Source organism: Musca vetustissima, unplaced genomic scaffold (assembly GCF_032173495.1).
Source record: "Musca vetustissima isolate MV318-11 ecotype Yass unplaced genomic scaffold, APGP_CSIRO_Mvet_v1 utg176480, whole genome shotgun sequence".
In the NCBI taxonomy this organism is placed as follows: domain Eukaryota; kingdom Metazoa; phylum Arthropoda; class Insecta; order Diptera; family Muscidae; genus Musca; species Musca vetustissima.
In genome coordinates this window covers 1,395-28,779 of record NW_026880681.1, presented here as the reverse complement: position 1 = coordinate 28,779, position 27,385 = coordinate 1,395, and the positions used below count along the sequence as shown (strand labels likewise).

General features: G+C 35.6%; 1 protein-coding gene across 1 annotated transcript; it reads right to left on the bottom strand.

The window, feature by feature from the left end:
- Positions 1–1,512: 1,512 nt before the first annotated feature.
- LOC133326457 (GTP-binding protein Di-Ras2) lies at positions 1,513–11,665 on the bottom strand. Its single transcript, XM_061535091.1, has 3 exons — positions 11,497–11,665; positions 6,743–6,910; positions 1,513–1,626 (listed from the first exon to the last, which is right to left on the bottom strand). The coding sequence occupies exons 1-3, from the start codon at positions 11,659–11,661 to the stop codon at positions 1,513–1,515; spliced, it is 447 nt and encodes a 148-aa protein (XP_061391075.1). The 5' UTR covers positions 11,662–11,665.
- Between the last annotated feature and the right edge of the window lie 15,720 nt (positions 11,666–27,385).

Genomic DNA, 27,385 nt, shown 5'->3' with positions numbered 1-27,385 from the left:
AACACATGTTACTCGCCTACGCCGATGACATCGATATAATGGGTCGAACATTGAGAGCGGTAACAGCCACCTTTGAACAATCGAGAAGGAGTCCGCCAAAGTGGGTCTTGCAGTAAACGGCGAGAAGACCAAGCTGATGGTATCAACGCGCAAGACGTCCAGTAGACTCGGAGCAACTGTGGAACTTTAGAACTAAAGCTTCGAGGTAGTCAAAGATTTTATATACCTTGGTACCGCTATAAACAAAAAGAATGACATCAGTTTTGAAATTCGGAGTAGGATTGTGATGGCCAACAGATGCTAGTATGGTCTGAGAAAACAACTCAAAATCAAGGCCACCTCCCTCCAGACCAAACTCACACTCTACAAGACGCTGATACTACCCGTGCCGTTATATGGATTTGAAGCATGGATACTTGCGCAAGCAGATGAGGCAGCTCTTGGAGTGTTTGAAAGAAAAATTCTCCGAAACATCTATGGGCCGATCCATGAGTGTACCAGCTATTCTCGGACATTGACATTGTTAGACGTATTGAGCTGCAGCGACTACGTTGGCTAGGTCATGTTGGGAGAATGAATGAAGATGCCCCAGCCCAGAAGGAATATAAAAGCGAACCAGCTGATGGTTCACGCAGAAAGGGAAGGCCAAAAATAAAATGGAAAGACCAATTGGTAGAAAACCGACCGAAGAAAAAGACCAATTGCCGAATATGGTCCTTCAAATTGGAAAAATTGCGCAAAAGACCGACGCGCCTGGAAATCTTTTTTAAGCTCGTCTTATGGAACGAAAGTTCTGTCACAACCCAGCTACGTACGTAAATATGGCGTTTCAAGGACCTAAATAAGGCTCGAATTTTTTTAAGGACTTATACAAGGCGTGGATTTTTAAAAGAATATTTTTTCAACGACCTATACAAGGCGTGGATTTTTAAAAGAATATTTTTTCAACGACCTATACAAAAAATGAATATTTTTTCAAGGACCTATACAAGCCGTGGAGTTTTAAAAGAATATCGTGGATTTTTAAAAGAATAAAGGACCTAAATATGGCGTGGATTTTTTAAAGAAAATTTTTTTAGAGGACCTATACAAGGCGTGTATTTTTTAAAGAATATTTTTCAAAGGCCTATACTGATTTTGTTGAATCTTTTGTCCTTTAAATGTTATTATCCCCTTTACACATTTAAACAAATACTCAATCTTCCCTTTTGATTTAAGATTGAATGCCGGCTGACATTTATAACCCTCCACAATCTTGGCCAACAGGGTGTCAATTGTGTTCAATCATTCAAATCACAGAGATGTCGTCTATTGGACTTTAGGGCTATTGGAATGTTGGTCGACAAATAAAACCACAAAGGCCAGCCACAGCAATTACGACAATGACCGCAAAATACACAATAACAAAAAAGCACACAGCCGCACGCACACACACCTTCACAGAATACCAATAAAAATCTACAAATACCAATAATAAAAAAACGAAGAACAAATAACAACAATAACAATAACTTACCTTAAACGTGGTAATTCACAATAGACCCAGTCTGTTACCTCCTCCAGTTTAACTTCTCGGTGTGTTTTTGCCAAATCAGATTTATTGCCAGCAATAACTATGGGTATGTCCTGCAGTAAAAAGGTGGAGAGAGAGACAGACAGAGAGGAGAAAAAATGAAAATAAGCAAACAGTAACAATTGTGTGTTGTGTTGTTGTTGTTATTGTAGTTATATAGTATGACAAACACTGGGTCATATTTGAAAAGGTCATAACTTTGAGTACGGATGTTGATGGTGATGGGGGTTTTTGATTCTGATTTCTGTATTTATTTCAGGTCAATTTGACAATTTCGTTGCTATTGTTGTTGTAATATGAAATATATATATTTGTTTTGTTGTTTTTGGTTGCGGTTATTATTCGTTGTGGTTATTATTATTGCAAAATAAAATTGATAATATCGTTTGTGTGAGGTTGAACATGAATTTCGGGTATCATTGCTGTCAATTGATTGTTACTTGACACGCTGTTCGGGACGATTTTTTTTAAGGACTTCCACAGTCGTGGATTTTTTAAGAAATACCTTTTAAAAGCTATTTTTTCCTGGCCCTGCACAATGTGTGGATTTTGTGGGAATATTTGTTCAAAGGCCTTTCCAAGACGTGACATGTTAGAGACTCTCTCTCAAAGACCTATCCAAGACGTTTTAAAATGAATCTTTTTAAGGGCCTATCTATGATCTGGAGATTTAAAGAATCTTTTTGAAGGACATGCACAAAGCGTAGACTTTTTAAAGGATATTTTTCAGGAACATATTCAAAGCTTGGATTTTGCAGGAATATTTTTTCAAGGAACTACACAAAGCGTGGACTTTTTAAGAATGTTTTTCAGGCACCTATTGCATGATTTTTTTAAGGTTTTTTAAAGGACTTATTTAAGGCGTGGATTTTTGAAAAAATCTCTTGAAGGGGCTATCCCCGGTGTGAACTGTTTTACAGTCTTTTTGAAGGACATATCCAAGGCGTGGACTTCGTAAAGAATGTTTTAAAGACCTTTCCAAATTGTCGATATTTTAAAAATGTTTTTATGATCCTATCCAAGGTCTGGATTCATAAAAGAATGTTTTAAGGACCCATTCATTACGTTGATTTTTAAAGAAACTCTCTTCAAGAATCTATACATGGTTTGGATTTTTTAAAACATCTTTTACGAGGACAAATCCATGACGAGGATTTCGGAATGAATTTTTTTGAAGGACCTATCTAAGGCGTGAATTTTTACAACGTCTTCTTCAAGAAGCTAAAAAAGGGAATTTTGAATTTCGAGAGAATTTTGTTCGAGGGTCTATACATGGCGTCTTTTGGAAGGTCCTATCTAATGTTGTGATTTTAAGGATTTTTATAAAAAAAAATTGTAAAGGACTTATCTATGGCGTGAATTTTTTAAAGAATATCTTTAAGGACATATTCAATGTGTGTATTTTATACAGTATTCTTCAAGGACCTATCCAAGCTGCGTATTTTTTTACGAATCTTTTTCAGGAACCTATTCAAAGAGAGGATTTTTTACAGAGTCTTTTGTCGATATTTTTAAGATCCTATCTAAGGTCTGAATTTCTTTCATGGACAGTTTTAAGGTTTTATCCACGTTTTTAATGTATTTAAGGATCTATTCACTTTGTCGATTTTTTCTGAAATGTTTTTAAGAACTTATCCTAGGCCTGGATTTTGTAAAGAATTTTTTTCAAGAACCTTGATTTTTTGTGTATTCGTTGATTTTTTTAAAAAATCCTTTTCCAGGGTCTATACATGGCGTGGATTTTCATATGAATATTTTTGAAGGATCTATTTAATGTGTGGATGTTTCAAAGAATTCTTTTCAAGGACATATCTAAGCTGAATCCATGGTATGGATTTTTAGAAAAATATTTTTAAAGGATCTATCCAACGTGTTGATTTTTTTAATAATGTTTTTCAAGGACCTATCGATTTTTAAAAACAAATTTTCAAGGACCTTTTAAAAAACCACGTAGAAAAGTGTCAGTTGGTGTTGCGGACAGAGCGTATGGTATGCGAATTGTGGTAAGTACTACAATTTGCCAAGTTTGGATCAAATCGGATATTCAATTCAATTTTCTTGATATCCGATTAACAAATTAAAAAAAAATGTTGAGACTGTGGACATGAAAGACATGAAATCGGTTACTCCCTTTAAAAGTTGTTGTGCACATCAGCTAGCCAGCTAGACAGGTAGATGTACGGAGAGACATTAGTAAATCAACTTGTATCTGGGTATTATAATATGGATGCGGACCTAAAAAGGAATCGATATATGTAATTGTAAGTACCAAACATCCTAGTATTATTGCGATTTTATACCCTTCACCACACTGTGGTACAGGGTATTATGTATTTGTGCATATGTTTGTAACAGACAGAAGGAATCGAGATAGACCTATGGTTCTTTTTGAGAATATGCATAGACTCACATTCTGAGTCGATTTACACATGTCCGTCTGTCCGTCCGTCCATGTATTTTTGGTAACAAGTCGCAGTTTTCATCCGATTTGGATGGAATTTTGCACAGTTCACTTATGTGGCCCAAGGACGAACCCTATTGAAATTGGAGAAAATCTGTTCAGATTTAGATATAGCTCCTATATATAGTTTCGTCCGATTTTTTGTGAATGATGCACCATATTCCCAATATTTGTCCCATTGGCACAAAATTTTCCTCAGTGCACTGAATCAGGTCCACACTTATGTATGCGAAGTTTGGTTGGAATCGGTTCAGATTTAGATATAGATCCCATACATAGTTTCGTTCGATTTTTTGTGAATGGTGCACCAAACTCCCAACATTTGTCCGATTGGGACAAAATTTTGCTCAGTGCACTGAATCAGGCCCATACTTATGTATGCGAAGTTTTGTTGGAATCGGTTCAGATTTAGATATAGATCTCATATATAGTTTCGTTCGATTTTTTGTGAATGATGCACCAAACTCCCAATATTTGTCCGAATGGGACAAAATTTTGCACAGGGTACTGAATAAGGTCTAGACTGATGTCTACGAAGTTTTGTTAAAATCGGTTCAGATTTAGATATAGCTTCCATATACGGTTTTTGTGAATGATACACCAAACTCCCAATATTTGTCCGATTGGGACAAAATTTTGTTCAGTGCACTGAATCAGGCCCATACTTATGTATGCCAAGTTTTGTTAAAATCAGTTCAGATTTATATATAGCTCCCATATATAGTTTCGGCCGATTTGTGGTGAATGATACACCAAACTCCCAACATTTGACCGATTGGGACAAAATGTTACACATAGACATGAGTCTGCACCTAACTCATGTCTGCGAATGATACACCCAATATTTGTCCGATTACGCAAAATTTTGCATAGCGAATGCATTTGAGGAAAAAATGATGTGTGATAAGGTGTGTTGAAATCGGTTCAGATTTTTATATCGGACTTATATATTAAATTGAATATAGACTGATAACAAAAAACAAATGGTGTATGCGACAGCTGCTCATTAGCTCTATGTGTTTATATATAGTCCCTATACATAATTTTACTCGATTTCATACAAATGGTATACCAAAGAATCCAAGTCTGCCCGTTTGACATACAATTTTTCATTGATTTCAGAATGGTATGTGTATGGTTTTTTTTTCAATTGGTTGAAATATCTATCTGCATGGCACATTTAATTTCTCCCGATTTCATCTAAATGGTCGTCCAAAGATTCAATGCCTGTTCTATCTACACGATTTTGTGATATTAACATCTCTTGTATGTACCCAAAGTGGTGAAGGGTATTATATAGTCGGCCCCGTCCGACTTTTGAACTTTCCTTACTGGTTTGATTTCAACATAGAATATTCCGATTAAGAATATATACATATACTTCATGAGGCTTCCGATGAATATTTCAAGGTGTTACAAACCGAATGCCAAATTAAAAAAAATCCTTCTTATTGCTCTGCCTTAACCAAATTAATAAACACTGCCATATACCCTAGGAATCATTTTTATACCCTACACAACTATGATGTCAGGGTATTATAGCTTTGTGCAGCCCCAAGAGTTTGTAACACCGCGAAATATTTGTCCTAGACCCACCTTTAAGTATACCGATCGTCATATCTCGACTAGCTTAGTCGATCTAGACATGTGTGTCCGTCCGTCCGTCTGTCCATTATATTTTGTAAACACGATACAGGCCACAGTTATGAACTAATCTTCACGAAATTTTGAATGTAGGATGAATTGGACTCAATGAAGGAAAATATCGGCTAATATTTAGGGGATGAAATGGACCAAATACTTAACTTTTGTCGGTTTTTCTGGTGGCTCCAGAGGTCGCAATTAGGACCCAAACAACGCGAATTTTCGCATGGAGAAGGGGATCGGGCCAAAGTATAAGCATGCGTGTTTTGATAAAGAGTGGTCAATATTTAGCGGGTCAAATGGACTCTGGCTTTTGTGTGAAAAATGACAAAATTTCATTCTACGGCGTCTATCGTTACTGTTGAAGGACATAGATCCGAGAAGTTGATTATATATCCAAGAGTAGTGGTTGACCTTTAAATTGATACCAATTAAATTGTTGTATGTCCTCGGATGTGGGAGTTACACTTAAATATTTACAGGTACTTGCGTATTCATACATTAGTTAGTACCACACTACAGGACGGAAATATAGCGCTGATCGCTTTGAAATGTTCCATGACGTTCCAGTTATGGTCAAGGACAGCGCCTATATTTTTTCAGTAATGATCAGGTAATAAATTTGGAAAGCTTTTTTTATTTTATATTTTTTTTTGAATCGATCTATAGGCCATAGTAATAAGACAAACATCACAACACAACACACGGTGAAGGGAATTTGCAACATGACTTTTACCATGGAAATTAATTAAAATCAATATCAGAAACAATAACTCAAAATTTTCTGCGAATTTATTTTCATATATAAATAATTGACTTTTGTTTTGTTTTTCATTGTAACTTTTTGCCATGTCATTTATTTTTTTAATAACCACAACATTTTTACAAAATACTTTTTTAGCCGAATAATTACTGCAACTTTGTGGTGTGTGGTGTTGGTTTTGCTTCGTTTTGTTGCGTTAAACAAATAAACACAGTTCAGGGAATTTATTAATTTGTTGTTTCTATTTTTACCTGGAATTGTCATGTGCGAGTGTTGCGATAATAAAAATACTTGCACTTACTTGAAAGTCAGCTCTTTGCTCTCGAATTTCTTCAAAACATTGTTTCACACATTGAAAACTTGGTCCAGATGTTGTGGCATAGACGAGCATAAATGCATGCGCTGTGGCTATAGATAAACGTCGCATGGCAGGAAATTGCATATCACCGGATGTATCCAAAATATCAACCTGGAATAGAAAATCAATTGAGGAAATGTTAATTGGAGAATTATTAAATATAATATTTAATACCAGTGAGGGGAGCAGTATAGTCGGACGGGGCCGACCTTACGATACCATACACAACTACCACGGAACTCGGATGTTTATTCCGATGCCCTTCACGGTGGGTTGTGTTGTGATGTTCGCCTATATTCGACTAGAAAACACAAAAAATAAGTTTTCGGTCCACTTCATCCAAAAATTTTAATCTGATCATCATCGAAAATTATAGGTGTTGTCTTTGACCATAATTGGAACTTCATGGAAATATCAGCGCGATATTTCCGCCCTCTAATGAGGTAATGGGTTACTAAATAATATCTGAATACGTAAGCACCTGTAAATATTTGTGTGTAACTCCCACATCTGAGTACATACGACAATGTAATTGGAGTCATTTTGAAGGTCAACCATTCCTCTTGGATACACTATCAACTGTGCGGGTCTATATGCTCCACGAGTAAATATATACGCCATAGAATACAAATTTTATCATTTTTCACACAAAAGTCAGGGTCCATTTGACTAAATAATGACCGTCTTTATCAAAGAAGGCATGCATATTCTCTGGCCCAATCCTCTTCTCCATGTAGAATTTCGCGATGTTCGGGTCATATTTGCGGCCTCCAGAGCGACCAGAAAAACCGACAAAAATTAAATATTTGGTACATATCATCCCCTAAATATTTATCGATCTTTACCAAAAGCACTAGGCCAAAATCCTTCCTATATGCAAAGTTTCGTGAAGATTGGTCCACAACTGTGGCCTGTATCGTGTTTACAAATTATAATCGACAGACGGACACACATGTCTAGATCGACTCAGCTAGTCGAGATAAGACGATCGGTAGTTGAGATAAGACGGTGGGTCTAGGACCAATATTTCGCTGCGTTACAAACTCTTGGGGCTGCACAAAGTTTTAATACCCTGTGTAGGGTATAATAACACTCATCCGATAACATTTTTTAATACAAAAATAAATATTAATGTTTTATCACTTTTAAAAAGCTAATACCCATCCTGCTTTAGGCCTTACCAAAGGCGAATTAACCTAAATATTTATTTTTAATTGACCTTTACAACCCCTTCTGCAGGAAATATTTTTTTCATAGTAAAGTATTTAACCCTCACTACAGCCGGTATTTGGTAATTCTGAGGCATGTAACTGACCCACTACTCTGGTGTCCGTTCATGTGGCTTTAAGCATTTTTTGCCCAAAATCTGTTATTGAGCATGTATTAGTTATTAAATACAATCTACAAACAGTTTCTATACGCCACAGACCAGGACCTCATCATCCACATCATCGTAGCCATTGATGGACACTTACCAAAAACAACAACAACATCAGTTGTAGCAACACATCTTAAATGCAGGATACCATCTGATGGTAAAACCCACTAAAAACGAAAATGTTGTGGTCTTCACTCTGTGTGTGAGTGTATATATATGTGTGTGTGTGAGTTTGTGGAAAATTGCATTTCATGACTTTGCTGCTGCTTCTGCTGTGGATGATGATGAGGATGATGCATCAATTCCATATGGAGCTGAATATCAAAAGGATGTTAGCCGAAAATTTACTGCATTATTAACACAAGCATACACGCACACACACATACACATATACACACTGATTGAAGATTGAAAATCTGATAACATTGCGGCTGGGATTTCAACAGTCAATATTTGTTTAAGTATGAAAATCGACCGTATAAACACAGGGGATACATTTAATTAGAAAATTGTTTATATGGTAGATGGCAGCAAAATTGGATATGTGGATTTTTCGATGAGAAAATTGGCAATGAACTTTGAATAAAGATTTAGAAAAGTCAAGGACTTTTAAAAATATACTTAATAATTCTTGAGATATATTTTTTGAAAAATCCACGCCGTGTATGGGTCCTTGAAAAAATATTCTTTCAAAAATTTGACGCCCTGTATGGGTCCTTAAAAAAATATTCTTTAAAGAATCCACGTCTTATATGGGTCTTTGAAAAAAAATATTCTTTAAAAAAGCCACGCCTTGTATGGGTCTTTGAAAAAAAATATTCTTTAAAAAAGCCACGCCTTGTATGGGTCTTTGAAAAAGTATTCTTTCAAAAATCGACTCCCTGTATGGGTCCTTTAAAAAAATATTCTTTAAAAAATCCACGCCTCGTAAATATAAATCCTTGAAAAAATATTCTTTAAAAAATCCACGCCTCGTAAATATAGGTCCTTGAAAAAATATTCTTTAAAAAATCCACGCCTTGTACAGGTCCTTGAAAAAATATTCTTTAAAAAATCCACGCCTTGTACAGGTCCTTGAAAAAATATTCTTTAAAAAATCCACGCCTTGTACAGGTCCTTGAAAAAATATTCTTTAAAAAATCCACGCCTTGTACAGGTCCTTGAAAAAATATTCTTTAAGAAATCTACGCCTTGTATGGGTCCTTGAAAAAATATTCTTTAAAAAACCCACACCTTGTATAGGTCCTTGAAAAAATATTATTTAATCCAGAAAGGAAAGTTCAAAGTCGGTCGGGGTCGACTATACGGTACCCTTCACCACTTGGGGTACATACAAGAGATGTTAATATCTACAATATCCTGCAGATAGAACATGCATAGTATCTTTTTAGGACCATTGAAGTGCAATCTCACGAATTTTTGCTCAATCGGACAAATATTGGGAGTTTGATGTATCATTCACATAAAATCGTACGAAACTATATATGGGAGGTATATCTAAATCTGAACCGATTTTAGCAAAACTTCACAGATATCAGACTGGACCTAATTCAATACTCTGTGCAAAACTTTGTCCCAATCGGCCAAATATTGGGAGTTTGGTGCATCATTTACATAAAATCGGACGAAACTATATGTGGGAGCTATATCTAAATCTGAACCGATTCCAACAAAATTCACATACATAAGAATGGACCTGATTCAGTGCGCTGTAAAAAATTTTGTCCCAATCGGACAAATATTGGGAGCTTGGTGCGAAACTATATATGGGAGCTACATCTAAATCTGAACAGATTTTCTCCAATTTCAATAGGGTTCGTCCGTGGGCCAAATAAGTGAACTGTGCCTAATTTCATCCAAATCGGATTATAAATGCGACCTGTACTTTGTTAACAAAAATACATGGACGGACGGACAGACGGACATGCGTAAATCGACTCAGAAAGTGATTCTATGCATATGCTCAAAAGGAGCCATCTATCTGAATTCCTTTTGCCTGTTACAAACATGTGCACAAAGACATAATACCCTGTACCACAGTGTGGTGAAGGGTATACAAAATAAAAAATATTCCTTTATAAATCCACGCCTTTTATAGGTGCTTGAAAAATATTCCTTTACAAATCCACGCCTTTTAAAGCCTCTAAAAAAATATTCCTTTATAAATCCACGCCTTTTAAAGCCGCTAAAAATATATTCCTTTACAAATCCACGCCTTGTATAGGTCCTTGAAAATATATTCCTTTATAAATCCACGCCTTTTATAGGAACTTGGAAAAAATGCCTTTATAAATCCACGCCTTTTATAGGAGCATGAAAAATATTCCTTTATAAATCCACGCCTCAGTTGGCCCTTGAAAAATATTCTTTTATAAATCCACGCCTTTTATAGGTGCTTGAAAAATATTCCTTTATAAATCCACGCCTTTTATAGGTGCTTGAAAAATATTCCTTTATAAATCCACGCCTTTTATAGGTGCTTGAAAAATATTCCTTTATAAATCCACGCCTTTTATAGGTGCTTGAAAAATATTCCTTTATAAATCCACGCCTTTAGTTGGCCCTTGAAAAATATTCCCTTATAAATCCACGCCTCAGTTGGCCCTTGAAAAATATTCCTTTATAAATCCACGCCTCAGTTGGCCCTTGAAAAATATTCTTTAATAAATCCACGCCTCAGTTGGCCCTTGAAAAATATTCCTTTATAAATCCACGCCTTTTATAGGAGCTTGAAAAAATATTCTTTTATAAATACACGCCTTGTATAGGAGCTTGAAAAAATATTCTTTTATAAATCCACGCCTTTTATAGGAGCTTGAAAAAATATTCTTTTATAAATCCACGCCTTGCGTATGCCTTTGAAAAATATTCTTTTATAAATCCACGCCTTGCGTATGCCTTTGAAAAATATTCTTTTATAAATCCACGCCTTGCGTATGTCCTTGAAAAATATTCTTTTATAAATCCACGCCTTGCGTATGCCCTTGAAAAATATTCTTTTATAAATCCACGCCTTGCGTATGCCCTTGAAAAATATTCTTTTATAAATCCACGCCTTGCGTATGTCCTTGAACAAATATTCTTTAATAAATCCACGCCTTGTATAGGTCCTTGAAAAAATATTCTTTAAAAAATCCACGCCTTGTACAGGTCCTTGAAAAAAAATATTCTTTTATAAATACACGCCTTTTATAGGAGCTTGAAATAATATTATTGTGTAAATCCCCACCATGTATATGCCCTTGAAACCTATTATTTAAAAAATCCACTCCTAGAATGTGTCCTTCATTCAAAATGAAATATTTTTTTTTTTACTCACCTTCAAGGTAACACCACCCAAATCATATTCACGATTATAGAGATCTTCGACAGTGGCACGATATTTATCCGTATACGTTTTGAATAGAAATCGTTTGACAATGGAACTTTTGCCAACACCAGCACCACCCAATATTACCAGTCTTATGCGTTCCAGGTCGGACATGGTGGTATTTCAATAGTTAGTTGATGAAATGTACAAGTTTGTTTTGTCGGAATTTATTAATCCATTTATCTTGGAAGGATATTTTAAAACTTTGCAATTTAACCAATTTATTTATTTTGGATTATGTTTAAAGAGTTTGTAATTTAAGGGAGAGTAGCTGAAAAGAAAGAGAGAGAGCAAAAAATTACTTTAAGTAAAAAATATTTTTTTTATAAAAAAAAAAACAAATAATTTTAAAATGGTGGGTGATTTAAATTTTTTTTTGACAAATTTTATTTGGATTTTTGTTGTATACAGTTAATTCTTAAATCGATATTGACAAGTGGGCGTATGAGTATTAGGTGCGTAAAAATACTAACAAGTATACGCCAAATCATATCCTCGGATGCTCTGGAAAAAAACTTTTTTGAGGAATTCTTTAAAAATCCACTTTTAATGCTTCTCTAGCCTATATGTATTAAATTATATATCAATAAATTATAATTACGATTTTCCTTCTCCCATTACAGCCCCGGTTATCAACCACCTTTAAATATCAAATTCACATGAATATGAAAGAAAGTAATCGTATCTCGAAAATTGACAGACTAATGAACTGGAAAATAATGCCAGTTTAATGAAATAAAGAAAATTATCATGATGATGATGACGATGATATCCAATAGAAATATGTTTAATATTTACCAGACCAGCTAGGCACAAAAAATTATTTCCAAATGAGCAAATTATTTGAATCAGACAAAGGCAACAAAATGTTACAAAGTACCTTTGAAAAAAAATATATATGAAACGAGAATCACAGATTTCAACACTGTTAATTTGTGTGCCCTGCTTCCCTTCGTCCCCAGCTTGTCTGGTTCATCCATCCATCCATTGTCTTTGCCTTGTGTGTCACGATAAATAAATAACAAATTTTCCAATTCAATGACTTTATCAAGACAAGCGATAAATTCGAAAGGACAATGTTAGTTTCGTAAGCAGTGCTAGGATTCGAAGAACCATGTTTTGACATTGTTTCAAAAGTAAATGTGTCTATCTGTGTGAGTGTGTGTGTTTATATTTGATACAGACGTTTGAGTGAGGGAATGAACAGACCTAGAAGATCAAAGCAGAGTGGTGTTTATTGAAAGGAAAGGAATTGAAAGGAACAACAACAATGTCTTGAAACAAAGCTGAGTATATTATAGTGGCTTTTATCTTTTGCATTCCAGGGAATAAAGGCTTGTAGTAATGGTCTATTTATAGGATCAAATTAAAAAAATCAACGTCTTGTGGGCTTCTGAAAAAATGTTTTTTAAAGATCCGCGTCTCATTTTTTTTTAAATTCACCACTATGGGTATATTAAACAGGATTATTAGCAAATTGGATGAAATAAAATATGTGATATTTATCTAAATGTGAATCTACCTAGATCTATCCATAAAGTATGTAAATCGACTTCAAACTAATATAAATAGGTCATCCGTTGGGATATGTCTGTACTTCTAGAAAACGCACCTACGTAATTCTATGCTCAGTTTTGTAAGTTGTGCAAAATTTGATGTCAATCTGACTAACATGAGGAGTTTGATGCCCAATTTACTAGAAATCGGGCGAAAATATATATTGAAGCTCTATCCAAATATTAAGCGATTTAAAACAAACATGTCACAGGTTAGGTTATAGTAATTTCAGAACGTTTTGTTGCAAATCAGCCTATTGGTTCCTTGGTGCGTCAATTACTTAAAATCAATCTATAATATATAGGGAGCTATATCTAAATCTGAACCGATTTTCACAATTTCAAGGGTAGACATCTTTAGGCTCAATTCAGTACGTTATGCCAAATTTCGTGCAAATCGGATCAAGATATATAGCGACATTGGTGCACCATTTACATGAAATCGGACGAAACTATATATGGGAGCTATATCTAAATCTGATTCCTTTTGCCTGTTAAACTTGGCAGACATCACTCTAGGCTTAATTCAGTACGTTATGCCAAATTTCGTGCAAATCGAAAGATATATAGGGAAAAAAATGGGCACCATTTAAATGAAGTGAAAACAATATATATATGGAAGCTATATTTAAATCTGAACCGATTTTCTCGAAACTTGGCAGACATAATTCTAGACCTAAATGATTATGCTGTACCAAATTTCGTGCAAATCGAAAAATATATAGGGACAGTTTACATTAAATAGGTTAAATATATATATGAGAGCTATATCTAGATCTGAACCGATGCAGAGATCCTCCAAAATATTGTTTAAAGAATCCACGCATGTATAAATCCTTAAAAAGTCCAAGCCTTGGGGATGACCATAAAAACATATAATTTAAAAATCCATACCCTTTGGAGGTCCATGAAAAATATATTTGTTCAAACATCCACGACTTTTGGAGTTACTTCAAAAAAAAATGAAAAAATGAAAACAGGCCTGCACAAGTCCTTGAAAAATATTCTTTTAAAAAAACACGCCTTGCTCAGGTCCTTGAAACAATTCTTTGAAAAAAAACATTGCACAGGTCATTGAAAAATATTGTTAAAAAACACGCCTTGCACAGGTCCTAGAAATATATTCTTAAAAAAGCAGGCCTTGCTGAGGCCATTAAAAAATATTCTTAAAAAGCACGCCTTGCAGAGGCGCTTGAAAAATATTCTTAACCAGTGAGAGGAGCAGTATAGTCGGACGGGGCCGACCATATGATACCCTACACAACTACCACGGAATTCGGATGTTTATTCCGATTCCCTTCACAGTGGGTTGTGTTGTGATGTTCGCCTATATTCTACTAGAAAACACACAAAAAATTAAGTTTTCGGTCCATTTCATCCCAAAATTTTAATCCGATCATCATCGAAAATTATAGGCGTTGTCTTTGTTTTCATAATTGGAACTTCATAGAAAATTTCAAAGCGATCAGTACCATATTTCCGCCCTCTAATAAGTAAGCACCGGTAAATATTTAAATGTAACTCCCACATCTGAGTACATACGACAATTTAATTGGAATCATTTTGATACACTATCAACTTCGCGGGTCTATATGCTCCACGAGTAAATATATGTGCCATAGAATACAACTTTTGTCATTTTTCACACAAAAGTCAGGGTCATATTTGCGGCCTCTAGAGCGACCAGAAAACCCGACAAAAATTAAGTATTTAGTCCATTTTATACCCTAAATAGTAACCGATCTTTACCAAAAACAATAGGGGTCTTCATTGGCCAGAATCCATCCTACATGCAAAATTTCGTGAAGAATGGTCCATAACTGTGGCCTGTATCGTGTTTACAAATTATAATGGACTGACGGACGGACACACATGTCTAGATCGACTCAGCTAGTCGAGATATGACGATCGGTATAATTAAAGGTGGGTCTAGGACCAATATTTCGCTGCGTTACAAACTCTTGGTGCTGTACAAAGCTATAATACCCTGACAACCTAGTTGTGTAGGGTATAAAAAATCCACGCCTTGTGGAGGATCTTGAAAAAGTATTCCTAAAAAAACCACCCCTTGTGGAGGACATTGAAAAAGTACTTTTAAAACAATCCGCGCCATGTGGAGGACATTGAAAAAGTTTGTTTAAAAAAATCCGCGCCATGTGGAGGACCTTAAAAAAGTATTCTTAAAAAATGCACGCCTTCTGAAGGAGCTTGAAAAAGTATTCTTAAAATAATCCACGCCTTATGGAGATCCTGAAAAAAATATTCTTAAAAAAATCCACGCCTTATGGATATCCTGAAAAAAATCTGTAAAAAAATCCACGCCTTATGGAGATCCTGAAAAAATATTCTTTAAAAAATCCACGCCTAAAAAATCATTGAAAATTCAAGCCTTGGCTTAAAAATATTTTTTTTTTAATCCACGCTTAATCCCAAAAATTATCTCCACCCGTCATCATCTGAGGCCTGTCCCGTTGTCGTCTTAATTAAAGAATAAATCCAATAAATATTCTCCAAAGAGAATTTCCTCTTCAGAAAATATGCTGCTGAACTGCGAAATGTTATTATACAATATTGACAGGAACAACAACAACAACTACATAACAGAAATGTCAGCGACAGTAACAATTACGACAACACAAACTTTGTGTGTGTGTGTGTTGTTTTTTCGTTCCTTCTTTGTATCTCCTTAATACGTCGACTCGTCAGAAGTGCCAACATATGGTGCAACCAAAATCATAAATATTCATTAGTTCGTTCTTTTATGTGAATGGGAGATGATGTGACCGAATGGAATGCCATGCCATGCCGTGGCATGCCAATGACATTAAAAACATTTAACAATCATCAGCATCATCATAAACAACATCTGAGGCCAGTTGTTCGTGGGCTGGAGTATAAAAACGAGCCTCAGTTGCACTTTTATAAGTAAACATCAATAACAACATGGTGTCGCTCTGAAATGGCTAGAGAGAGGTGTTAACAGTAAAGTCCCTTGGGAGAAGTTCAATGGTGAAGCGAAGGGAGGTGGAATTTCGAACAAAAAAGTGAAGAATGTTTTTCACGGAATTTGAATTGCGGATTCTTTTAATCCACGCCTTGTATAGGTCCTGGAAAACATTTGTTTTTAATCCACGCTTTGTATAGGTCGTAGACAATTATTTTCTATCCACGTCTTGTAAAGGTCTTAGAAAATACTTTTTTTAAAAAAATACGCCCTTATAGGTCCCAGAAATACTTTTTTTTGGGTTGCGGATTCTTTCTGAAATCCACGCCTTGTATAGGTCCCAGAAATATTTTTTTTGGATTGCGGATTCTTTCTTAAATCTACGCCTTGTATAGGTCCCGGAAACATTTTCTTTTTAAATCCACGCTTTGTATAGGTCGTAGAAAATGTTTCTCTATCCACGCCTTGTATAGGTCCCAGAAATATTTTTTAAAAAAATTGGCCTTGTATAGGTCCTAGAAATATTTTTTAAACCAGTAAGGAAATTAGTAAAGTCGGACTGGACCGACTATATGATACCCTTCACCACTTTATGTATATTCTACCTATGTATCCTAACAGACGTCGCGTGTTTGTTATAAATATATATCTCAACCGATTTCAGGGAAACTTGCCAGAGACTAATTTATATTACTTCAGTACGTTGTGTCAATCGGCCTAGCTATGGATCTTTTCACGAAACTTAGCAACATCATTCTATACTTAATTCAGTACCCTATACCAAAATTCGTGCACATCGAAAGATATATAGGGACTTTGGTGCACCTATTACATAATATCGGACGAAAATATATATGGGAGCTATATCTAAATCTGAACCGATTTTCAAGAAACTTTGCACCCATCATTCTAGGCTTAATTCAGTACGCTTTGCAAAATTTCGAGCAAATGGAAAGATATATAGGGACTTTGGTACATAATTTTCCTTAAATCGGAGAAAGGTATATATGGTAGCTATATCTAAATCTGAACCGATTTTCACGAAACTTAACACACATCATTCTAGACTTTATTCATTATGCTGTGAAAAATTTCGTACAAATCGGGCGAAACTATATATGGGAGCTATATCTAAATCTGAACAGATTTTCACGAAACTTTGCACACATCATTCTAGGCTTAATTTAGTACGCTATGGCAAATTTTGTGCAAATCGAAAGATATATAGGGACTTTGGTACACAATTTCCTTAAATCGGACGAAAATATATATGGGAGCTATATCTAAATCTGAACCGATTTTCACGAAACTTTGCACACATCATTCTAGACTTAATTCAGTACGCATTGCAAAACTTCGAGCAAATCGAAAGATATAGAGGGACTTTGGTACATAATTTTCCTTAAATCGGAGAAAGGTATATATGGTAGCTATATCTAAATCTGAACCGATTTTCACGAAACTTAACACACATCATTCTAGACGTTATTCATTATGCTGTGAAAAATTTCGTGCAAATCGAATGATATATAAGGACTTTAGTGGACCATTTACCTAAAATCGGGCGAAACTATATATGGGAGCTATATCTAAACATGAACCGATTTTCACACACTTTGCACACATCATTCTAGGCTAAATTCAGTACGCTATGGGAAATTTCGTGCAAATCGAAAGATGTATAAGGACTTTGGTACACAACTTATCTGAAATCGGACGAAGATATATACGGGAGCTATATCTAAATCTGAACCGATTTTCAGGAAACTCTCTATGCATATTCTCAAAAGGAACCAAACCGAGAGATATATAGGGACTTTGGTACACAATTTACCTTAAATCGAACGAAGATATATACTGGAGCTATATCTAAATCTGAACCGATTTTTCACGAAACTTTGCACACATCATTCTAGACCTAATTTAGTAAGCTATGCCAAATTGTGTGCAAATCGAAAGATATAAAGGGACTTTGGTTTGCCATTTACCTTAAATCGGACGAAAATATATATGAACCGATTTTTCCCAATTTCAATAGGGTTCATCCTTGGGCCAAACAAATGAGCTGTGCCAAATTTCATCCAATTCGGATCATAAATGGGACCTGTTATTTTTTTACTATTTAACATGGACAGACGGACGGACATGCATAAATCGACTCAGAGAGTGATTCTATGCATATTCTCAAAAGGAACCATGGGTCTATATCGATTCCTTTTGCCTGTTACAAACATATGCACAAAGACATAATACCTTGTACCACAGTGTGGTGAAGGGTATAAAAATCCTGGCCTTGTATAGATCCTAAAAATATTTTTTTAAAGAATCGACGCCTTGTATAGGTCCTAGTACTGTATAAAAAATTATTTAAAAAATCCACTCCAGAAGAAAATATTTTTTTAACCTAATCCTTTTTTGCGGGTTTGAAAAAATCTTTAAAAAAATCAACTACTTATGTAAATCCTTGAAAAAATATATATTATCTGTGACATGAACGCCTACAATATCCAATTACACTTTTTCCGCTGTATCTGTTCGCAATACCCCCCATTCCTCTTATCATTTTGCTGTGATTGCTGAATTGCATGTCGATGTTGAAGTGGGTTAAATCCATTTACCAGCACCTGTTTAACGCCGATAGACTACAGCCTTTCATTTGAATTCGTGCACAAGTGTGTGCATGTGTGTGTTTGGATCTGTGGCATGTATTTAGGAAACAACACAATTTGCAATATTGTTGCACCTTCCTCTGGTCGAAGTTGTTGGTAAACAGTAATCATACTTAGTACAACAACAACAACAGAACCCACAATGCGGGAGTTAGAGAAACAATTATTGTTTAGGAAATATATATTTTGTTCTATACAGTGATATGTATGTATTTTTTTTGTATATACATATGTATGTAGGTGCATGTGCATTATATAAGTATATATGTATATAACATGTAACTATTATCTGGTATTGTGCTAACTCAACATTTGTAACAGCAGTAGTTAGGAGAAAATGTACGGAGAACAAAAAATTGAAAATTTTTGTCGACCACACACACACACAACAATGATGGTATTTGTAACCAATGGTATGTGTGTATGTGTATAGCAACTGCAACGTTGGTGTTGCCATCGTTCGTTCATGAACAGATTGGTATTTTTGTATTTAGCCCTAATAGGGTATGTGGTTACAGGTATTATGCTATGCACCCTTTCCCTTTCCTCTCGCTCTCACGTGTTTCGGTGTAATTACAGTTTTTCCTCGAAATAAAATACAATCGTGTCTGTTTGGTTAGCTGGTAGTGCTGCGAGGTGTTTACTTTTTATATTAAAGTGTGGATTTGCATTACTTATGGTACATTAGCTGGATAATAGAGGTTGTACGAAACAAAGTTATGATTTATGTTGGGGAGGCCAACATTAGGTGAAGCATTTTGGATATTTAATTTTTTAGGGGACCTCTAAAAAGTGTGGATTTTTAAAAAAATATTATTTCAAGGACCTATACAAGGCTTGGATTAAAAAAATCAAAGACCTATAGAAGGGGTGGATTTTTAAAAGTATATTTTTCAACGATCTATACATGGAGTGGATTTTTAAAAGAATATTTCTTCAACGACCTACACAAGGCGTGGATTTATAAAAGAATATTTTTCAAGGGCCAACTGAGGAGTGGATTTATAAAAGAATATTTTGTCAAGGACCTCTACAAGGAGTGGCTTTATAAAAGAATATTTTTTTTCAAGGACCTATACAAGGAGTGGATTTAAAAAAGAATATTTTTTCAAGGACCTATACAAGGCGTGGATTCTTTAAAGAATATTTTTCCAAGGACCATATTAGGTGCCGATTTTTATACCCTTCACCACACTGTGGTACAGGGCATTATGTCTTTGTGCATATGTTTGTAACAGGCAAAAGGAAACGAGATAGACACATGGTTCCTTTTGAGAATATGCATACAATCACTTTCGATTTATGCATGTCCACCTGTCCATGTTAAATTGTAAACAAAGTGCAGGCAGCATTTATGATCCGAATTGGATGAAATTTGGTATAGGTCACTTATTTGGCCCAAGGTCGTATATGTAAATGGTGCACCAAAGTCCCTATATATCTTTCGATTTGCAAGAAATTTGGAACAACGTAATGAATTAGGTGTAGAATGATGTGTGCTAAGTTTCGTGAAAATCGGTTCAGATTACGATATAGCTCCCATATATATGTTCGTCCGATTTATTATAAATGGTGTACCACAGTCTTTGTATATCTTTCGATTTGTACGAAAGGTGGAACAGGGTAATGAACTAAGTGTAGAATGATGTGTGCTAAGTTTCGTGAAAATCGTTTCAGATATAGCTCCCATATATATGTTCGTCCGATTTAATGTAAATGGTGTACCAAAGTCCATATATATCTTTCGATTTGCACGAAATTTGGCATAGCGTAATGAGTTAGGTCTAGAATGATATATGTTAAGTTTCGTGAAAATCGGTTCAGATTTAGATATAGCTCTCATATATATATTTTCTCCGATTTAATGTAAATGGTGTACCAAAGTCCCTATATATTTTTCGATTTGCATTAAATTTGGCACAGGCTACTGCACTAGGCCCAGAATGATGTATGTTAGGTTTTCGTGAAAATCGGTTCAGATTTAGATATATCTCCCATATATATTTTCGTCCGATTTAAGGAAAAGGGTGTACAAAAATCCCTATATATCTTTCAATTTGCACGAAATTTGGCACAGCGTAATTAATTAGGTCTAGAATGATGTGTGCTATGTTTCCTGAAAATTGGTTCAGATTTAGATATAGCTCCCATACATATTTTCGTCCGATTTAATGTAAACAGTGTACCAAAGTCCCTATAGAGTCTAGAATGCACCAAACTCCCCAGCTGGGTCCGAATGGTACAAAATTTTGCAAGTTTTTTGAAATCGTTTCAGATTTAGATCAACGGGTGTTCGATTGATAGTTGCTTTAAATTGATTTACATAATTTTGTCCCATTGTAAGAAGCAACCCTATATCAGAACAAATGAAAAATTTAGTATAGGTTGCAGAATGACATGTTTATTATTCCAATTTCATTTTATGGGTTCCTTCAAACATGCAACGTCTGTTAGGATTCATCTGTTGAATATACCCAAAGTGGTGAAGGGTATCATATGGTCGGCTCCGTACGACTTGACGGCTATCCTTACTGGTTAGAGAATATTTTTCAGGGACCTACAGTATGCTTGGGTTAATACAAGTATATTTTTTAAAGGACCTATACAAGGGCTGCATTTTTTCCGGGACCTATACAAGGCGTGGATTTTTTAAAGGACTTCCACCAGGCTTGTTTTTCTAAACAATAGTTTTTCAGGGACATCTACTAAGCGTGAATTTTTAAGGAATATGTTTAAGGGGTCTGAACAAGGGTTGGGGTTTTAATGAATAGTTTTTCAAAGTCTCCTCTACAGGGTGTCGATTTTTATAGAATGTTTTTTCAGGGATTTATCAAAAGGTTTGGATTTTTATAGAACGTATTTTCAAAGACGTAGAAAAAACCATGATGATCCTTTATAAAATCCACGTCTCCAATTGCCCTTTAAAAAATCCACGCTTTAGACGGCGCTTAGAAATCCGCATATGGTTCCTTGACAAATCCACGTCTTAAATGATCCTTAAAAAATCCATGCCTTAAATGATCTTTTAAAAGATCCTTTAATCTTTTAAAAGATCCTTTAATTCATGCTTCAGAAGGTCCCTTAAAAAATACGCGTATCATATGTTTTTTAACCACCCCTCAGTTGGTCCTTAAGAAAATCTATGCCCAGATTTTTTTTGTAATTTATGCCTCAGATGTTTTTTTTAATCCACATCTCAGGCGGTCCTTTAAAAAATCAACGCTCTGATGGTCCTTTAAACAGGTCCACTGAACCACAGATCAGTGGACCTATAGAAAATCCACGATTCAGTTTGTTCTTTTAAAAATACACGTTTTTGCTGTCCTTTAAAAAATACACGTCTCAGACGTCTCTAAGCCTCAGATGGCGCTTTAAGAGATCCTTTAACAAATTCATGCTTCAGATAGTCCCTTAAAATACGCGTCTCATATGTTTTTTTAAACAACCCCTCGTTTGGTCCTTAAGAAAATCTATGCCCCAGACTTTTTTATGCCTCAGAGGTTTTTTTCTAATCCACGCCTCAGGCGGTTCTTTTAAAAAATCAACGCTCTGATGGTCCTTTAAAAAAGCTACAACTCAGTGGACCTGTAGAAATAATCGCTTCTGCTGCTCTTTAAAAAATACACGTCTCAGACGTCTCTAAGCCTCAGATGGTGCTTTAAAAAGATCCTTTAAAAAATTCACGCTTCAGATGGTTCCTTAAAAAATACGCTGCTCATATGTTTTTCTAAACCATCCCTCAGTTGGTCTTTAAGAAAATCCATGCCTCAGATGTTTTTTGAAAAAAAAACACGCCTCAGGCGGTGCTTAAAAAATGAAAGCTTTGATGGTCCTTTAAAAAAGCCACATCTCAGTGGATCTGTAGAAAATCCACGATTCGGATGACTCTTTAAAAAACAACATGCTTTTGCTGCCCTTTAAAAAATACACGTCTCAGATGGTTTTTTAAAAAGTCTCACCTCGAGCATTTTACAAATCAATGCCTCACATAGTCTTTAAAAAGATCTATGTTTCAGGTGGTCTTTTAAAACATGTTCGGTTTAGATGGCTTTTTAAAAAAAACCTCGTTTTATATGGCCCTTTCCATGTGGCGGTGGTTGAAAACAATATTCTAATCTCAAAAAATATTTCTATACAAAAAATTTTGATAGTCATTTATAAACTTAAACTTATAGCTGTTCAATTCCTTCCTTCGAAGTCCTTCTCTTTTAAAATCACCCCTAAAAAACTGCTTATAGCAATATGCTAGACTTGTTTTTTAATTCCTAAATTTATGCTGGACCCAGGAAAAAAATTGTTTCGGCTTTCGGATAATAACCGTTCAAAATCCACGCTTATACCTATAAATAGTACTTAAAAAAATATTTTTTTCTAACCAATCAACACTTATGGGTCTGCAAGACCTTCAATGCACAATTGTTTCTCCAAAATATTTTTAAAAATGTTGAAACTCTGAACTAACCTCAAAGGACAGCCATGTGTTTGATAAGTTCAGAATTCAGACCATATTTATATTCTATTTCAATAATTAAGCTTTGCATTTTGCCTTATGTTCGCAATTAACCCCAGTTTGCTACACTTTTGTAGTGAGTATGTACATAAATTATATATGTATGTAATGTGTCTTTTCGATACTTTGAAGTATTCTTTGCTAGTACTTATGACATTCAGAATATTATATTATTCTGTTTAAGGTTACATAAAATTTACTTAGAAATATTTCTAATTAACATGGGCGTAGCCCCCTTATGAATTCTCAGCGAGTTTGATATATTCACCCTAGGTTTGATAATCATATTCCGATTTGAATGTCATATAAATTCAGCAGAGCATATTTTTTCTTGGTCAAATATTATTATGATAAATTTATTACACCCATTCTGAAATATTAGTGTCACCGTCTCTGTTAATTAATCCATTTGTAAGCATTTCTACTGATTTGATCACAAAATGTCTCTATCTGTGAGCTGGGTACTCTTGTGTTTATGTGTGGGTGTCTACAAAATGATTTGCACCAAGGGACACATAATGAGTTATTTATTTGGATTGTTTAATTCATGAAGGAATCCTCAAAATATGCCTACATTTATTGAACACGTACCACAAATAAAATGGAGAGAGAGAGAAAGTTATAGCTCTAAGGGTGTTTCATTTAGCAAATACTATTCATAACTATTTTCATAAATAAATTTTTAAAGATGATATTACAGAGTTGTGACATAATTTGCAATAAACATGAAACGAGGGGGCACAGTGCTTCGAAAGAAAAAATATACTAACAAAAATCCACACCTATAAAAGATTAAGAAAAAACAAAAGGTCCTAGAAAAATATTCTTTAATAAATTCATGCCTAGAAATATATTCTTCGATAAATCCACGCTTTGTTTAGGTCTCTGAAAAAATATTCTTTAATAAATCCACGCCTTGTTTAGGTCCTAGAAGTTTCCTTAAAATCGGTTCAGATTTAGATATATCTCCCACATATATTTTAGTCCGATTTAAGTAAATGGTGTACCAAAGTCCCTATATATTTTTTTCGATTTGCACGAAATTTGGCACAGAATGCTGTACCACGCCTTGTTTAGGCCCCTGAAAAAATATTCTTTAATAAAACCACGCCTTGTGCAGGTCCTAAAAAATATTCTTCAATAAATCCACAACTTGTATAGGCCCCTGAAAAAAATATTCTTTAATAAATCCACGCCCATACTCCGACCGAAGATAAAGATGAACAGACCAAAGACATATTTTACGAGCGCCTAGAAACAGCATATGACCGTTGCCCTGGTCATGACATTAAAAATCTGCTAGGAGATTTTAATGCAAAAATCGGAAGGGAAAATATCACAAACGCAACAGATAGCAGAAGCCTACTCGGCTCAACTTACCCAACTGCTTGACGAAAGCACCCCTGGTCCCGATAAAGAAGCACAATGGCAAAGAATTGCCCACTCCCTACAAACTACAGCAAAAGCTACACTTGGGTACCAAAGACCACCAGCAAGAAATCCGTGGTACGATCAAGAGTGTCGTAATGATACTGATATGAAAAACGCAGCGTATAGGACAAACCAGCGGACATTAGCAACACGTAATGCGATGGAGAACTATCGGGAGAAAAGGAGATAGGAGAAACGTATTTTCAGAAAAAAGAAGAAAGAGCAAGAAAAACGTGAGCGTGAGCAAATCGAGATGTACAGGAGTCAGAATGAAGTTCGAAAATTCTACCAACGGGTAAAACACCAAACTGAAGGCTTTGGTGCAGGCACATCCTCCTGTAGAGAAAAAAAAGGAAATCTGGAAAGAAAGAAATCTGGAAGGAGCATTTTTTGAAAAACTTCTGGTATCAAATAGTAGCAGTGAAGTAGATATCCCAGAACCAATAATAGATGACGGTATAGAGTGTATACCACCTAGCCAAGATGTAGTCAGAATAGCAATAAATCGGCTGAAGAATAATAAAGCAGCAGGTGCCGATGGGTTACAAACCGAGATGTACAGAAGTCAGAATGAAGTTCGAAAATTCTACCAACGGGTAAAAAACCAAACCGAAGGCTTTGGTGTAGGCACATCCTCCTGTAAAGATAAAAAAGAAACCTGGTGACAGATACAGTCACCGTGCTGAGGATCTGGGAGGACCATTTTGAAAAACTTCTGGTATCAAATAGTAGTAGTAAAGTGATACCCCAGAACCAATAATGGATGACGGTATAGAGTGTATACCACCTAGCCAACATGTAATCAGAATAGCAATAAATCGGCTGAAGAATGATAAAGCAGCAGGTGCCGATGGGTTACATACGGAACTATTCAAGACTGGTGGTCAGATGCTGGTAAGGAGCATGCACCAGCTGATTAGTACAATTTGGCTAGAAGAATGCAGACAAGACGACATGTGCCAACTATAGAGGAATACGTCTCCTACCCATCGCGAATAAAGTGCTATCCAGCGTACTGTGTGAACGATTGAAGCCAATGGTTAATGACATTATTCGAGCATACCAATGCGGCTTCAGACTTGGCAAATCCACCATTGACCAGATTTTCACACTGCGCCAAATCCTGGAAAAAACCCACGAAAAACACATCGACGCATTCCACCTATTTGTGGACTATAAAGCCGCATTCGACAGCCCTATTCGTTTAGAGGTGTTTAAAGCCATGTCTGCGTTTGGTATTCCTGCAAAATTAATACGGCTATGCAGGATATCTTTAACTGGCACAAGATCAGCAGTTAAATTCGGAAATGACCTTTCGGAGCCCTTTAATACCAAACGAGGATTCAGACAAGGTGACAGTTTGTCATGTGACCTTTTTAACATCCTGCTGGAAAAGGTCATACGAGAGGCAAAAGTGAACAGAAATGGCACTCTGTACACCAAACAACACCAGTTACTCGTCTACGCCGATGACATCGACATAATGGGCCGAACACTGAGAGCGGTAACAGCGGTAACCTTTGAACAAATTGAGAAAGACTCTGCCAAAGTGGGTCTGGCAGTAAACGGGGAGAAGGCCAAGCTGATGGTATCAACGCGCAAGACGTCCAGTAGCCTCGGACCAAGTGTGGATTTTGAGAACTACAGCTTCGAGGTAGTCAAAGATTTTATATACCTTGGTACCGCCATAAAGAAAACGAATGACATCAGTTTTGAAATTCGGAGAAGGATTATGATGGCCAACAGATGTTACTATGGTCTGAGCAAACAACTCAAAACGCTGATACTACCCGTGCTGTTATATAGATCTGAAGCATGGGTACTTACGCAAGCAGATGAGGCAGCTCTTGGAGTGTTTGAGAGAAAAATTCTCCGAAAGATCTATGGGCCGATCTACGTTGACGTTGAATATCGCCGTCGAATGAACCATGAGTTGTACCAGCTATTCTCAGACATCGACATTTTTAGACGTATTGAGCTCCAGCGACTTCGTTGGCTAGGTCATGTTTTGAGAATGGATGAAGATGCCGCAGCCTAGAAAGCATATAAAAGTGAACCAGCTGATGGTTCACGCAGAAGGGGACAAGAATACCATGGAAAGATCAAGTCGAAGACAACATTGCCGAAAATGGTCTTTCAAATTGGAAAAACTGCGCAAAAGACCGACGCGTGAGGAAATGTTTCTAAGCTCGGCTTATGAAACGAACGTTCTGTCACAAGCCAGCAAAGTAAGTAAGTAATCCGCACCTTTATTAGGCCCCTGAACAACTATTCTTTAATAAATCCACGCCACAGTTGGCCCAAGAAAAATATTCTTTAATAAATCCACGCCTCAGTTGGCCCTTGAAAAATATTCTTTAATAAATCCAAAATATTTTTAAAAATCCCACTTCGAACCACTGTGCCCAAAAAATTACTGAAATATCTTTAACAAAATAAAGGAAAGGCCAAAGTAAATAATAAATGTGATTTACTTGCTCATAATTTATATAATACAGAGTACGACATTCCTTAAATACGTGGACAAAGGGAGAGGTGGAGACGGAGAAAGAGAAAGCCACAGAGACAAATAAGGATATGATTACATTTGTTTGATGATACACATACACACATTCACTCAACTAAATGCCCACATAGTTTTTGGGCCATCAATATTATGTGAGTGCTTGCGTGTGTGGGTGTGCCCTTTAATATTTTGTCTAGACCATTTCATTTGTGTGACACAAAC